At 54.5% G+C, this 14,881-nt stretch overlaps 5 protein-coding genes across 5 annotated transcripts; 2 read left to right on the plus strand and 3 right to left on the minus strand.

Annotated features, from left to right (window-relative positions):
• Positions 1-450: 450 nt before the first annotated feature.
• PG998_005788 (uncharacterized protein) lies at positions 451-5,918 on the plus strand (the record flags this gene model as incomplete). Its single annotated transcript, XM_066872606.1, has 5 exons — positions 451-1,755; positions 1,835-1,921; positions 1,977-2,948; positions 3,008-5,296; positions 5,373-5,918. 5 exons carry the CDS (start codon positions 451-453, stop codon positions 5,916-5,918), a joined length of 5,199 nt encoding a protein of 1,732 aa, XP_066732703.1.
• A 555-nt stretch (positions 5,919-6,473) lies between these two features.
• Positions 6,474-7,625, minus strand: PG998_005789 (uncharacterized protein; the record flags this gene model as incomplete). Its single annotated transcript, XM_066872607.1, has 1 exon — positions 6,474-7,625. One exon carries the CDS (start codon positions 7,623-7,625, stop codon positions 6,474-6,476), a length of 1,152 nt encoding a protein of 383 aa, XP_066732704.1.
• Positions 7,626-8,737: 1,112 nt separating this feature from the next.
• PG998_005790 (cell division cycle protein 37) lies at positions 8,738-10,332 on the minus strand (the record flags this gene model as incomplete). Its single annotated transcript, XM_066872608.1, has 3 exons — positions 8,738-8,857; positions 8,932-10,233; positions 10,309-10,332. The coding sequence occupies 3 exons, from the start codon at positions 10,330-10,332 to the stop codon at positions 8,738-8,740; spliced, it is 1,446 nt and encodes a 481-aa protein (XP_066732705.1).
• A 783-nt stretch (positions 10,333-11,115) lies between these two features.
• On the minus strand, positions 11,116-12,723 carry PG998_005791 (uncharacterized protein; the record flags this gene model as incomplete). The annotated part of the gene is made up of 3 exons (XM_066872609.1): positions 12,480-12,723; positions 11,562-12,402; positions 11,116-11,488 (listed from the first exon to the last, which is right to left on the minus strand). The coding sequence occupies exons 1-3, from the start codon at positions 12,547-12,549 to the stop codon at positions 11,116-11,118; spliced, it is 1,284 nt and encodes a 427-aa protein (XP_066732706.1). The 5' UTR covers positions 12,550-12,723.
• A 294-nt stretch (positions 12,724-13,017) lies between these two features.
• Positions 13,018-14,744, plus strand: PG998_005792 (GSG2- Protein Kinase; the record flags this gene model as incomplete). Its single annotated transcript, XM_066872610.1, has 2 exons — positions 13,018-13,971; positions 14,022-14,744. 2 exons carry the CDS (start codon positions 13,018-13,020, stop codon positions 14,742-14,744), a joined length of 1,677 nt encoding a protein of 558 aa, XP_066732707.1.
• Positions 14,745-14,881: the final 137 nt, after the last annotated feature.

Below are 14,881 nucleotides of genomic sequence, written 5' to 3' on the forward strand. Positions count from 1 at the left end.
AAGATTTGGAAGTCGAGCGACTGAGATGATTACTTCATGGCAGATGTTGTTTGTTTCATTAAACTCTCAGACGGAATAGGTGCCTCGCTGGACGTGCCTGTGCTGCGTCTTCCAGTCACCAACGTCACCGGGTGTTTGTTTGAGTGGAGGCCACGCCACGCCGCTGCGCTACAGCGATCCATGCGCTTCATCAGCTGAGGAGGGGCAGACGTCCAGCGCTACTGGACCAGCTGGGCCGCTACAGACAGACAGAGAGGCTTCTGAACAGGTCTTGGTACCTGGGTACTTGTACCTATCTTATCGCGCATGCATTCTTCTTATCGCGAAAATTTTAGTGGAGCTGCCGCCCATGATCTTTCTTAGTTATTTTCAGACGCTTTTTACTGTAAGAGGCCCTTCTGCATCTCGAGGTCAGGCGAAATACCGAATTCCGCCTTTCGTCACCACAACATGAGCTCTTTGAAGCGGAAAGATGCCCCTAGTGGCTCGTCTGCTGCTACCGCCAAGGCAGTCAAGACGCATGGCGACGCCCGCCCTTCTAAATCAGCCGCAGGCGACAAGAGTGCGAAGGGCCAGTCCAAGCCAACTACGAAGCCGGCCAATTCCACCGACTCGAAACCAGCCGTCGCCAAGCTGTCAAAATTGAAAGAGGAGGAGCCTCTGTTTCCCCGAGGGGGCGGAAGTGTCCTGACGCCCCTAGAACACAAACAAATCCAAGTCCAGGCGAGGCAGGACGTCCTTTTCGAGCAAGAGTCTGGCAAAGGGCAGAAGGCCGAGAAGGCCGTCAAGAAGAAGAAGTCCAAGAGCCAGCTGAAAGACGGAAAGCAAAGCAAGACCGCCGCTGACGCCGACGATCATGTCCGCATTGAGGGTCTGAACTACAAACGTCTTATCAAGGGATCATTGGTACTTGCGCAAGTCACGGAGGTCAATCCCCTCGATGTCGCCCTAGCTCTGCCCAACAACCTCGTTGGTCATGCTTCCATTACCGCCATTTCTGATGCCCTAAACGAGAGAATATCAGCTGAGGCTGCTGGGGACGATGAAGAAGACGAGGAAAGCCAAGATAGTGGAGTAGACCTAAAGTTGATGTTCACTGTTGGGCAGTATTTGCGCGCCTACGTTACGTCGACTGTCGATGAGTCTGCCCAGACATCTACGAAACCGAGGAGGCATATCGAGCTGTCCCTCCGCCCTGAACACACAAATACCGGCATGTCTAACCAAGATCTCGTCGCAAATGCCACAGTCATGGCTACCATAGCCAGTGTCGAGGACCACGGCTTTGTGATGGACTTGGGTGTGGCAGACCTGAAGCAAGGGTTCTTATCTCGCAAGGAGCTGGACAAGTCCATACCCGAAGAAAGCATGCAGCCAGGAAATGTTATGTTATGTCAGGTCCTGACAAAGAGTGGAAAGGTTGCCCAACTTACGACTTTGAAGGAAAAGATTGGCCAGGTACAAAACGTTCCGTCCGACGCTACCACCATCAACACATTTCTTCCGGGTACTGCTGTTGAGCTGATGGTAAACGAAATCTCTGGGCGTGGCTTAGCCGGCAAAGTGATGGGTTCTCTGGATGTGACAGCGGATCTGATTCACTCTGGTGCTGGACCCCAAGCAGTGGATCTTGAGGAGAAGTACAAAGTCGGCAAGAAAGTCAAGGCTCGTGTCATCTGCAACTTTCCCACTTCTCAGGACCCCAAACTTGGTGTTTCGCTGCTCGAGCATGTTACAAAGCTACGGCCCAAGACCGTGGATGGATCTTCGAACAAGTCCCCCTCTCGATGCTCTTTCGATATCAGCCTTGGTGGAAAAATGCACTGTCACCAAGGTAGAGCCCGAAGTTGGCGTTTTTGTCGAGATCGGAGTCAAGGGAGTCCCCGGCTTTGTCCACATTTCAAGACTGAAGGACGGCAAGGTTGATATGCTGTCCCAAACAACTGGTCCATATCGACTAGATGCGGTCAATAAAGGGAAGGGTCGTCGGATATAATCCCGTGGACGGCATGTTTCAGCTCTCATTTGAGAAACAAGTCCTGGATCAGCCCTTCTTACGTGTTCAGGATGTGCCCGTCGGCGGTATTGTATATGGCGTTATTGAGAAGCTCATTATCGGTCAAAACGGTGTTGATGGCCTACTTGTCAAGATTGCAGAAGGCATCAGCGGACTTGTCCCCGAGATGCATCTTGCTGATGTCAAATTGCAACATCCCGAAAAGAAGTTCAGGGAAGGCATGAAAGTCAAGGCTCGCGTACTTTCTACTGATCCTGTGAAGCGACATATCCGCCTTACATTGAAGAAGACTCTTCTCAACTCCGAGGCTGCCCCGCTCAAATCATTTGACCAAGTCATCGTCGGGATGCAGGTTCCGGCTACCATAATCAATGTTCTCCCCAAGGGTGCCATTGTGCAGTTTTATGGGTCGCTGAGGGGATTCCTTCCCGTCTCGGAAATGAGCGAGGCCTATATTCATGATCCCAAGGAACACTTCCGCATTGGACAGGTGGTTGATGTGCATGTGCTGAACTTCGATGCCGAAGCTCATAAGCTCTATGTCTCGTGCAAGGACCCTAGCGCCTTTGGGCTCGAGAAGCAAATGGCCCTCAAGGATTTGAGCATTGGCGCCCTTCTGGCTGCCAAGGTTGTCCAGAAAACCGAAGACCACATCTTCGTAGAACTAGTTGGGAGCTCTCTGAAGGCCATGCTGGCTGCCGGACAGCTCACGGACGGATCCAGCAAAAAGAATCAGTCGACCTTGAAAAAGATCCACGTCGGCCAGACACTCGCTGACCTCGTTGTCATTGAGAAGAACGAAAGCAAACGTTTCATCGGGCTGAGCAAGAAGCCCTCGTTAGTGAAAGCCGCCCAAGACGGAAACCTCCTTACCTCATTTGAGGACGCTAAGGTCGGCCAGCTTCGCCAAGGCTACGTCAAACACATTACGGTGACAGCGGTCTTTGTTCAGTTTGCAGGCCAGCTCACTGCCTTGCTGCCGAAGTCCAGACTCCCCAGGCGGCACAGAAAGTGACTGACTTTGGCATGGAGAAGAACCAGTCTCTGTTGGTTGAAATTACCTCCATTGACAATGACTACCGTCGCATTGTTGTCGGTCTCCCACCGTCAGAGAAGGAGGAGAAGAAGACCAAGGAAGCCAAGGAGGCCGGTCCAGCTATTACCGCCGAAAACCCCATAGATGCTGGTATCACAACCCTCGACGATATTGTCGTCGGCATGATCACGAAAGCGAGGATTGCATCGATCAAAAACACCCAACTCAATGTACGATTAGCCGACAATATCCAGGGTCGTGTCGATGTGTCACAAATTTTTGACACTTTCGACGATATCGAAAACAAGAAATCACCCCTGAGCAAGTTCAAGCAGAACCAGGTTATTTCTGTAAAGGTTTTGGGAGTGCACGATGCGAAGAACCACCGCTTTTTGCCCATATCTCACAGGTCGACCCATTCGGTTCTCGAGCTATCCGCCAAACCTAGTGATCTGAAGGACGCCAGCATTGAACAGTTGTCTTACGAAACTGTCGCAGTCGAGTCAACCCATGTTGCCTTTGTCAACAACATCCAAGACCGAGCACTGTGGGTGAATCTGTCGCCTAACGTACGCGGCAGAATCAAGTTCCTTGAAATTTCGGACAACATGGCCATGCTGGAGAACCTTCCCAAAAACTATCCAGTTGGCACTGCCCTCCTTGTGAAGGTGCTTTCAGTTGACCAGAGCCTGGGCCGTCTTGAGCTATCAGCACTTTCCTCGACATCGCGCAACAGTCTTCGGGTAGATTGGAAGAATATCAAGAAGGACTGGGTTCTCCCAGCGCGTGTCACCAAGGTTACTGAGAGACAAGTCATGGTTCACTTGAGCGACGCCGTGGCGGGACCCATACATCTTCCTGACATCAGCGACGACTACGATGAAGTGAACCCATCTGGATTCGAGAAAAACAGCATCATACAGGTCTCAGTTGTAAGCCTTGACAAGCCCAACAAGAAGCTACGCCTTTCAACTCGCAAATCGAGGGTATTAAACAGGAAACCCGAAGTCAAGGATAGAGAAATCACCCAGACATCTCAATTGAATGTTGGCGAGATAATTCGAGGTTTTGTGAAGAATGTCTCGGACAAGGGACTTTTCATCAATCTTGGCGGTGATATTACGGCCATGGTTCGTGTCTCCGACCTCTCCGATAGTTTCTTGAAGGAGTGGAAAGACTCTTTCCAGGTCGACCAAGTCGTTAAGGGTCGGATCGTGTCGATAGACCCGGCAACTGGGCACATCCAGATGAGTCTCAAGGCGTCAGTGGTGGATAAGGATTACACGCCCGTCCTTCAGCTTCGTGATTTCCGTAAAGGCCAAATCGTCACCGGCACAATCCGCAAAGCCGAGGAATTCGGTGCTTTCATCCTGGTTGATGGTTCCGCCAATGTTAGTGGGCTTTGTCACAGGAGTGAAATGGCTGAAGACACTGTCGAAGACGCGAGGAAGCTCTTCAGCGAAGGTGACGCTGTCAAGGCCGTTGTTCTCAAGGTTGATCTGGAGAAGAAGCGCATCAACTTCGGTCTGAAGCCCTCCTACTTCGTGGATGAGGACGAGGACACGGACATGAGCGATGATGATGACCTTGGCGGTGCTGCTGTAGCACTGAATGACCTTAGCGACGACGACATGGATGAGGACTTCGATGACGAAGACGGTAGCGAGGAGGAGGATCAAAGCGCCGACGACGATGAGGAGGAGGGTGACGAAGATGACGACGAAGATGTCGTCATGGGTGATGGAGATGACGATGTGATGGAAGGTCTTGATGCTGGAGGTTTCGACTGGGACGCCAACACTCTTGATAAGCGAAGTGGTGATGTCTCCGCAGCCGGTGAGGATGCTGTCGCGGACAAGAAAAAGAAGCGGAAGAAGACTCAAGCCGAGGTCGACAAGAGCGGTGATCTGGATGCCTTTGGTCCCCGGACCCCGGCCGATTACGAGCAGCTTCTGAACCGACGGCCCAACTCGTCTCGCCTTTGGCTTGAGTACATGGCGTACCAGATGCAGTCGAGCGACTTGGCCGGTGCCCGCAAGGTTGCTGAGCGCGCTATCAGCACTATCAACAGCACCGAGGAGACGGAGAAGCTCAACGCCTGGATCGCGTATCTCAACTTGGAGATCCGCTTCGGCACGGAGGAAACCGTCGACGAAGTCTTCAAGCGCGCTCTCCAGGTCAACGACCAACAGGAGGTCTACCAGCGTGTCGCCAGTATCTACGTCCAAGAAGACAAGACCGACGTAAGTATTCACTCACTGTTTCCCTCCAAGTCCCGTTGTCTATTTGATTTACTAACACCTTCTTTTTCTTCTGCAGAAAGCAAACGAGCTTTTCCAGACCCTGGTCAAGAAGTTCGGCGGGAAGTCGCCCGAAGTCTGGTACAACTACGGCCACTGGCTGCATTCGGTGCGCAACGACCCGGAGGCTTGCCGCGCCCTCACGGCGCGCGCGACCCAGGCCCTTCCGGCTCACGCCCACCTCCCGCTTGTGACCAAGTTCGCGGGGCTCGAGTTCACCTCGGCCCACGCCAACCCGGAGCTGGGCCGTACCATGTTCGAAGGCCTGCTGGCGTCGTACCCCAAGCGCTTCGACCTGTGGAACCAGCTGCTGGACCACGAGACCAGCGGCGCCGCCGCCAAGAACCCGGACAAGGCCGTCGTGCGCGACATCTTTGCGCGCGCCGTCAAGAGCAAGGGCGCCCTCAAGCCCCGACAGGCCAAGAAGTGGTTCAAGCGCTGGGCCGACTGGGAGGAAAAGCACGGAGACGCCCGCAGCCGGGAGAAGGTCTCGGCCAAGGCTCAGGAGTGGGTTAAGAACAGGGAGGACTCGAAGGCGGCTGCTGACGAGGGTGACGACGAGTAGTGTAATTATCATTATAAACGTGTGTATTCATTGGTTGGTGTTGAAAAGGATACCAAAAAGCAAGTCATAACTAAGGGAAATAAATGTTCTTTTGTTACAACCAACATTCGAAATCGAGGTGTTTCTGAAATGTCCATCGCCCGAGTCCATGTAAATGTATCACAAGACGGCATGATTTTAGAATAGTTCAGCTTGTGATCGATTCCTCTCTACAGTAAACTATTTACTAGACTTCTGGGTCTGACGGCTTCTCGCCGTCATGTATCCTAGCTTCCCCCTTTCTCAGCGACTCTTTAAGCTAGGCATTTAGTCGATTACCTCCAATCTTGTCATAATAAGATCAGATCCAATATGTCGCTTGACTGATCCAGATTTCCATCCATATCTTTGGCTGTCCATCCCAGCAAGATTCCGTTCCCAGGCTTCAAAATGTAAAAAGTGAACGCCGCCCGCTATGCAGAGAAAAAAGTAAATCAAGGCCTGTTAACAAAACTCCTCCCATATTTTCCCTCGACTCGTCCCATCATTTATTCATTCATTGAATTCCTCTCCCCTCTAGAACAACATCACAGCCGCCATGAAGAATGCGACCAGAGCCGCTCGGCCCATGCCGAGGTTCGCCACGGTACCGACGTTGGTGCTGCCCGCGCTGTTCTTCTTGTTGCTGCCGCCGGCGCCGGCGGGCGTCGAGCGGCCCGTCGTCTTGCCTTCGATGCCGTTCAGCTTGTCGGCGGTTTCGAGGGCCGGGCCGTGGTCCCAAAAGTCGACGAGAACGAAGACGGGCTTGGAGCCCCACTGGGTCTGGCAGGTCTGGGCGTGCAGGCCCAGGGCGCCCGGGGTCGACGTCGAGGGGCTGTTGGTGGTGTCGATGTCGCCCACGTTGGGGAACATGATGGCCGAGCTCAGGGCCTGGTACGAGAAGTGGTTCATGAGCGGCAGCAGGCCGGCTTGGAGGGCGGCGGTGGCGGCGCCGGCGGCCTGCGGGCGGTCGAGCGTGCAGTTGAAGCCGGCCAGCGACGTCACCTCGTACGCCGTCTCGAAGACGTGTGCGAACTCGGGGAGCAGGTACGGGTGGGCGGCGGACGCCTCGACAGAGGCGATGAAGGTCACGAGGCGCTTGTTGGACGAGATCATGCTCTGCAGTGTGGGCCAGCCCGAGGAGCCGGTGGGGACGTAGCCGTACTTGTCGAGCCCGGACTTGGTGAAGACGTCGCCGAAGGCCGCGGCGTCCTGGTTGTCGCCGTTGACCAGCAGCAGGGTGACGACCTCGTTGGGGTTGGCGTCCATCCACCCCTTGATCGTGGCCAGCCAGTCGGCGAGCGGGCCGGCGTCGAGCAGGTCGCACGTCGTGTGGCAGAGCTCGATGACGCCGTTCTTGTTGTGGACCTGGGCCTGCAAGAGGCGCAGGCCGGCGTCGAGGGCGAGGGTGGCGTTGAAGTACTGGTTGCCGGCGATGGAGTTGTCCGTCGAGGAGTCGCGCAGGAAGGCGGCGTCGTGGGCGCCCATGTGGGTGACTTGCGAGTACGACTTGCTGCAGAGGGCAGGCGAGTTGTTGCATGCCGTGTCCCGCTTCGACATTATTATGGACGACGGCGCCGAAAGTGTGAGTCGTCCATCGTCCCCGCTTAACACGTTCCGGGGCAGCGAGTAGGCCGTGGATGTGAGAAGGGCTAGAGAAGCCACGAGGCTCGGCAGCGAAGGAAGCATACTGTGGTGTGTGGTGTAGAGATGCTTGGACTACTGTTGAGGAAACACGCACGTACAAAAGAGTAGAAGGACATACTCGCCTTAAGTAAAAGGCCCAGGGTCCAAGACAAGACAAGACACCAAGACATACTTAGACTTGACACACCCCCAAGTGATGGGCCGGGGGTTCGTGTTTGAGCGCAGCAAGAGCGGCGGCGGCGCATGGCCTTGGCCACCACTGGCAACTACGCAACCACGCAACCATAACCAACCTCGCTGTTTCTGGTGGGGGCTTAAGGGTATGCCTGGTATGCGAAGGGCAGTGGGCAGTGCAGGAAGAGCCGCCACCCTTGCATGAGACGAACAAATGCAAATGCAGATGCAAAGGGCAAAAGGCAGAACGCGCGGCTGCTGGCTTTCTTTCAGTGGGTCTGCCGGCAGTTGTTGGTCGCGCTCCGTCATCCTGTCCTGGCAAGTCAGCAAAGATCCCCTGATCTGCAGCGAGTAAACAAGGCTTTTCCGCCCTGTGTGGGTTTACGAGTTTTTTGTCGCCAGCAAGCTCCGAGATCAGCAATCCCCAACCACGATACTTTTGCACGTACTAATAGATGCGCCAGTTGCCAGAGTACAGTAATCGAGTGGTTGGCTGTGGCCTGGCCGCGTCATTCTACTGCAGATATCCGGGTCGTCTTTCCTTCCCGAGGAACAGAGGCGTCAGAAGCCCTGGACTAGCTGGTAGTAGTCCAATAACGAGCTAGCTAAGAATCTTGAGGCTGAAAGATGCAGTGTTCAGCGCCTTCTGTTCTAAAACAACCAGCCACTAGTCCGGTGCTTCCACAATTTGAGTGGCCATGCATCTCAATTAGACCTCGTTGCTGGCAAGGCTTCTTGTATTGTTTTATTCTACGCCTGTCTTCATTTATCCATCGTCAAGGAGAGACATCTCCTGAAAACGCTAGAGCTATGGCAGTGACAGTACCAGTCCGCCGCCCTCGGGACTAGCATAGTGCTCGAGCCGAGTGACCGTGGCCTCAGGCTTGGTACAAGCTTATATATAGACAGACGTTTGTATCCTTCGACGTCATGCTTAGGGCCAAGAAAAGGAGAACATAAAATAGCACTCATGGTCCTCCTCACTCCGGGTCGTCAGTGTACGACTCTAAGGCTGCCCGTTCCTCCATATCCTTCAGATGCTTCTGTCCGTCCTCGGTCGTCGCATCGATAATCTCTTCCTCTAAACTCAAAATATTGGCCTAAAACGTATGTCAGCAAATCTTGCCATCTCGGCGGCTCATAGACTGGATCAGGGGCCGGGGTGGATGCTTACCTCGCCCAAAAGTCCGACCAGCTCTTCAGCTTCGTCGACCTTCATCCGGCCCAAGACTTCATTGACCTTATCCAGGCTGCCCGTCTCGAGCGCCTTTCGCATGTCCGGGGCGAACTTCTCGAAGATGGCCCGGCCCAATCTCTCCGCCTCGTGTTCGCTGTTCGCCGGGGGGATTCGGATGTTGATGACCGTGCCGGGCTCCACCGCGTGTAGCTGGATCTGCTCCACGCCCGCGTTGCCGGACGCGGCCTCTTGGGCCCGCTCTTTGTTGATCTCCTTGCAGCGGCTGTGGATGCGTGCGTAGGTTTCCGACACGTCCTTGTAGAAGACGTCCTGCGCCTGGTGGCCCTTGGTGGTAATGCGCTTGAAGAACATGGGGACGCCGTCCTTGCCGAGGGACCGGCAGTACTGGAGCAGCAGCGCTTGGTGGACGCACTGCCGGGCGAAGTCGCCCTTGCCTTCGAGCTCGGCATCGAAGGCCATGACCAATATGCCGTCCTGCTCCTTCTCCGACAAAATCTGCGGGTGCGCCGAGATGAAGTTGTTGCTCTCGCGGTAATCCGACGGCTTGATGTTGGCAAACCTCTTTCCGTCCAATGAAGCTTGCACCTCCTCGTCGTCGTCCGGGTCCGGAGTGCCGGTAGCCGCCTTGCTATCTGTCGGCTGGTTGATGTTGAAGTTAGGGTTTAGCAGCTCGGGCTTGGACGACCCGGCCTTGTCACCCGGTTGAGACTTGGCGACGTGGGAGCTGTCGAAACCGGTGTGGTAGCTATCGCTCGTGATCTTGCCCTGGTCCGCCTGCTCCAGCTCGGCGAGCTTCTGGAGGAGCTCCTTTTGTAAATCCTGGACCTTCCGGAGATGCTCGCCGATCTCCTCCACCATGGCCGTGTACCGGTTCTCGGGCTTCTTCTCGTCCAGCGCCTTGTTTACTTGGTCCAGAAGCGTCGCCATCATCTTGGTGTAGGTGGGCATCTCTTCCTCGGACCCGTGTACGCCCTCGGGTCGCTTGGGTGGCTTGTCATCGCCAGCGCTGCCGGCCGACTCCATGACGGCCTGGAAGGCGACTTCGGCCGGGTTCCGTGTCTCGGCCTCGGCAGCATGGCTCTTGAGGGCGTCCAGCAGGGACGATATGCGCTTCATGAGGCCATCGTTGACCAGGCGCTCGTACTTGTAGACCTCGATGTGGAGCTTGCGCTCCTGGCGCTCTTGGTGAATCTGATTCTGCTTGGCCCGGATGAAGGACTTTTTGTCGACATTGGGGTGGACTTCAACGTCGGAGTCATCGCTGAGCTCAAGCGCGTCCTTAGAAGATCGAGAGCAGTCGGGTTAGCAAACGCGAATAGGAGGATGGATAGTAGTCGCGGTGCATCAGCTCACCCATTTACTGTAGTCTACCGGCATCTTGGCGATATTCTAGACCTTGGAGTGCAGCTTGCAGTTTTGGGAGAATCAGAATGAAGACAAGCTGCAATGCTCTGCGTTGGTCAAAGGGAAAAGGGATCTGGCTGAGCGACGGGGGCAAGAGGCTATGTGTATAGAAAGTTCTAGGGCAAGTGGTTGCGCCCAGTGGAATGTGGGGTGTCCGTCGTGACCCCGCGATCTGGGATTTTGGGCGCCAGCTGCATGCTGTACACAGTAAGTAATACAACAGTAATACACACATACACCGCGTTCGCTAGTCACCGTGTCCAGGTCGTTTATTCCAACAAGATACTCGGCCTTCTGTCAATTCCGAGTAGGAAGCAGTAAGTGTACTGGGTTGGCTCGGTCGTCATTTGAAGAAATTACATGTGGTGCCTATTTGACACTCAACGGGTTCCTACATCGTGCCGCCCTCCACGTCGGTTGGACATCAATCCGCAGCACACATCCCGTACGAGAGCAAACCTCCGTTCACCTCAATATCGAGTCTAGACACCCGAGATACTCCTTCCACCGTGTCAGATGCTGGAAGCGCTTCTTTGAAAAGGTTTGTTCTTGGCACTGGATGAGGTTGTTGATCATCTGGGTGACCAGGGATGATCGACTGTACATATGACTATGGTGATGTGCCTGCCCGTAGCATGGCGACTTTTATGTTATTACCTCTCCCGGCACCCCGTCTTAATACACTATGCCCAACATATGCGTATGTATACAACGCTTTTGTGGTTCCTCCCGAGACTGTCTCTCCGAAGTCTCACCTTAGGCCCGCATTGTCTGTCTCTTCGACTGCTTGCGCATCTGCTTTTCGCGCTCCTTCTCGAGAAACTTCTTCTGGGTCTTGGCATCCATTTGGCTGAGCTCGGCGTCGCGCTTGGCCTTACGCACCTTATCGCGCTCCAGGGCTCGCTCTTCAGCCTTCTCCTCCTCATCGTTCTTCTGAATGGTCTTGACCAGCTCGTCGCGAACGGACCGGACCTTCCGCAGCACTTCGGTTCTGAAGTGAGCCGAGGCCGCCAAATGGTCAGGGAATCGAAGGAAAACGTTGAACAGCGGCGTAAGCATATCGTAGTTGTTATCCGAAGGAAGCCTGTACTTCAAGTACATGCGCTTTCGTGGCGTAGTCTCATCAATCCTAGTAAAGCCGCAGTTGTTAATATCATGTTACACTTAGCCGGCTGAAACGCGACCAACTGCAATGAACTTACTTGGTAGGCTTGTCAATGGGCTGGTCGCTAATAATTAGGTACTCGAACAGATCACCAGCCTTCTGGACAGCAGTAATGAGGTCGTTGGTGAGAAGCGTATCCGTAATCTCAGCGCTTTCGCTCATGACCGTCAGGTAGTTGGGCAGCTTGGTAGTGTCCTTGGTAAAAGTAATGGAGAGGTCATAGCGATCTTCACGGAGCTTCTTCATCTTCTCCTTGTTGACAATGGCCCAGACGAAGCCATCGTAAGTGCTCTTTTGGTCCTTGGCGCGCAGCTCAGCAGCGCCAGGCATAGCAGGGACAATGGCAGCCTCTCTTCCGTCGAAGGGGTAGGTAATGGCCTCGGCGATGTCCTCGGGGACGGCAAAGCTTTCGAAGAAGAAGCCCGAGGCCGTCTCGACAAAGGTCATAAGCGGGTTAAAGCGCTTCTTCAGGGTCAGCTTGACGTCGGTGAAGGCGACGTTCTGACGGCCGGTGGCGTACGTCGAGAACTCGAACAGGCTCTTCTGCTTGAAGATGTTGTCGGGTTGGATATCGGGCTTGGGGACGCCACTAAAGCCAACCAGGGCGAACTCGCTGGTGAGCAACGGCGTATGCGCCTTGGCCCAGGCCTTGGCTTTGGCCTTGTTCAACCGGGAGCCGATGAGGTGCAGGGTGAAGACAAAGACCATAGCCAGAAGGATGGCGCCCTCGGCCTTGAACTCGGAGATGCTGTGGCGTTCGTGCACGTTGTACCATTTTGTGAACGGGGTGGCAGTTGCGCCTGGGCTGCCGAGCGTAGCCCCGGCAGAGTCGAAGGAAGCAGGTGTTGGGGATGGGGCCTCAGCAAAGTCGGCAAAATCTACAAAAGGCGCGCGATTGTTAGTTTTGCGTCCAACCAGTGCGTGAAAATGATGGTGATGATGGCGCGGCTCGTACCTGAATCAGCCGAAGGCACAGCCGTCTCAGACGACTTGGAGCCAACAATGTTCTTCAGGAAGTTGGCCATGGTTGCTGCCGTTGTGTCGCTCTCGACCAGTTGCTGCGAGATGCGATGCGATGCGATCAATTGACACGAGACAACTACAGAATAGGTGTCTAGTGTGGTCTGGGGGGAGAGTGCACGGCTCACGAAATCGGGGAGAGCTCCTATCAGCTGTTGCTTTTCTCCACCTTCACCTTCAGCTTCTTCTCCAAACTTCCAAAAGCTGCAGAGCAGGTGTGGAGAAAAGAGGCACCTTCGCTTAAGCTTGCATGGTGGCATTGCGCCACTGTGTCAAGTGGCTGTACGTCTCGGAGCGGGTGTGGCTTGACGTTTCGAAGCGCCCGGTAACTTTCATGCTGTTGCTCCGCCAACCGTGTGAGATCAAAGCCCAGAATCAGAAGATGTTGGTTCACTTCATTGACCTGCTGCGACGAGACTGGCACTGGAATACGTGTGGATGATTTATGAAGAAGCAACACTCAGCTTCACGCCATGTCGAAACAGCCAGCCGTTCGGAAGTATGGGAGGCGCAACGCCAGGTCCAAGGCAGAACGGCTCTTTGTCGAACTACCTCAGACGCCGGTGCGGGAAGCACCCACAAACGTTGATGATCATGTGCAGGACACCGCCGAGGATGGTATAAGAGACCTGGCAGATAAAATTGATCAGGTCAAAATACAGGATGAAAACGTTCTGTCCCCGCTGCCTAAGCAGAAAACTGGCAGGTCTACCAGAACGAGAAGGGAAAAGGAGGCAACGCCAGAGCCTGCAACGGCCATACCGGAAAGACCAGTAACGCCAGTGGTTGAAGAGCAATTGGCACGAGGGCCTACCCCAGAGCCTTATGAGCCACTGGAGGAGACCAAGGATGAGCTAGCGACTCTTGTTCCCGAGGTGGACCTGAGAGTGTTGACTTGGGCTGAAGTTTGTCCGCCCGGCGATAAGATCGTGAAGATTGCTGAGGCCTCTTATGCCGAGGTGTACCGGGTGACCAATGAGAGAGGCACCAGCATCATCAAAGTCATTCGGATGCAATCCCCCATCAAGCCACAGACCAAAGCCCAGCAAAAGTCTGGTTTGGTCGATGAAGAGCCTCATTCCGAGGCTGATTTGATGGGTGAGTTAAAGATATCAGAATGGCTAGCCGACATACCAGGCTTCGTTGTGTACAAAGAAAGGTATATCGTTCAGGGCAAGACTTGCAGAGAGCTCCTGGAAACACATCAGAACTTCCAAAAAAAGGCCAAACGACAAGACCCAGGCCGGGCCCAGTTCTACCCATCGCCAAGTCGTTACTTGGACGACACCAGGTTCCTTGCCGTCGAGTTGGGAGACGCCGGGACTGCCCTGGAGGACTTCAGTCTCAACTCGACGGACCAGATGTGGGATATATTCCTCCATGTTGCCATTGCATTGGCTCGAGCAGAGGCTCAGGTTGAGTTTGAGGTAGGCATACTCTTTTATGGAAGAAGAACTTGAATGATGCGGCTAACCAGAGCAGCACCGAGATTTGCATGAAGGCAACTTGTGTATCCGGCAAACAGGCGAGCCTATCCTGCTTGAAGACCGAGATACCGCGGCATTCTTTTGGACATTCAGGCCTTGAGATTACCATACTAGACTATGGTCTATCTCGAGCAAGTGGAGATGCAGATCTCGAGGAAAGTGAGCCCATAGCTTATGACCTCGAGAGAGACCTAAGCATATTCACCAGCGAACACGCGCCACAATGCAGAGTCTACAGGCAGATGCGGTCGTTTTTGGTGCACGGTGATCGCACATGCATACCTCCTATGGGCCATCAGGTCGCGTATCAGGAGGGCATCGACGGCCCCATCTGCTGGGCGATACACGAGCCCTACACGAACGTGCTATGGCTGGCCTACATTTACGAGTACCTTATCGAAAACTTCCAGGGGCCCAAAAAGGAGCTGAACTCGTTCAAGCGGGTGACCAGGGACTTCTGGGCCCATCTCAATCCGGAGGCCGACGACTCAATACCCGGATTTGCCAGCGCCAGCGACATCGTCATGTTCGCGGTCGAGTCCGGCTGGATCGACACGGAGCAGTTGACGGAAGGCAGGACCGAGGTCGAGAGGTCGATCCTCTCGGTTCTCACTGACCGCAGCTGCTTGGAGGAAGGGATGTCGGCGCTCGATATTAGCGAGGCATCGCTGCGACGGTCCCCTCGGCGCAAGAAGTGGAGGCCTTCTGTCTAAAACATGATCTTACGAACTTGATAGAATGTGACGGGAGCATGAGGGAAACGGCGCTTTGGGCTTGGATTTCTACATGCGGGTAAACATTGCATAGATTTGCAGCTGCGTCTGCATACTCACATCATTTGGGGTGCTCA

Source organism: Apiospora kogelbergensis, assembly GCF_038363985.1.
Source record: "Apiospora kogelbergensis strain CBS 113332 chromosome Unknown utg000003l_segment0_segment0, whole genome shotgun sequence".
Classification (NCBI taxonomy): Eukaryota; Fungi; Ascomycota; class Sordariomycetes; order Amphisphaeriales; family Apiosporaceae; genus Apiospora; species Apiospora kogelbergensis.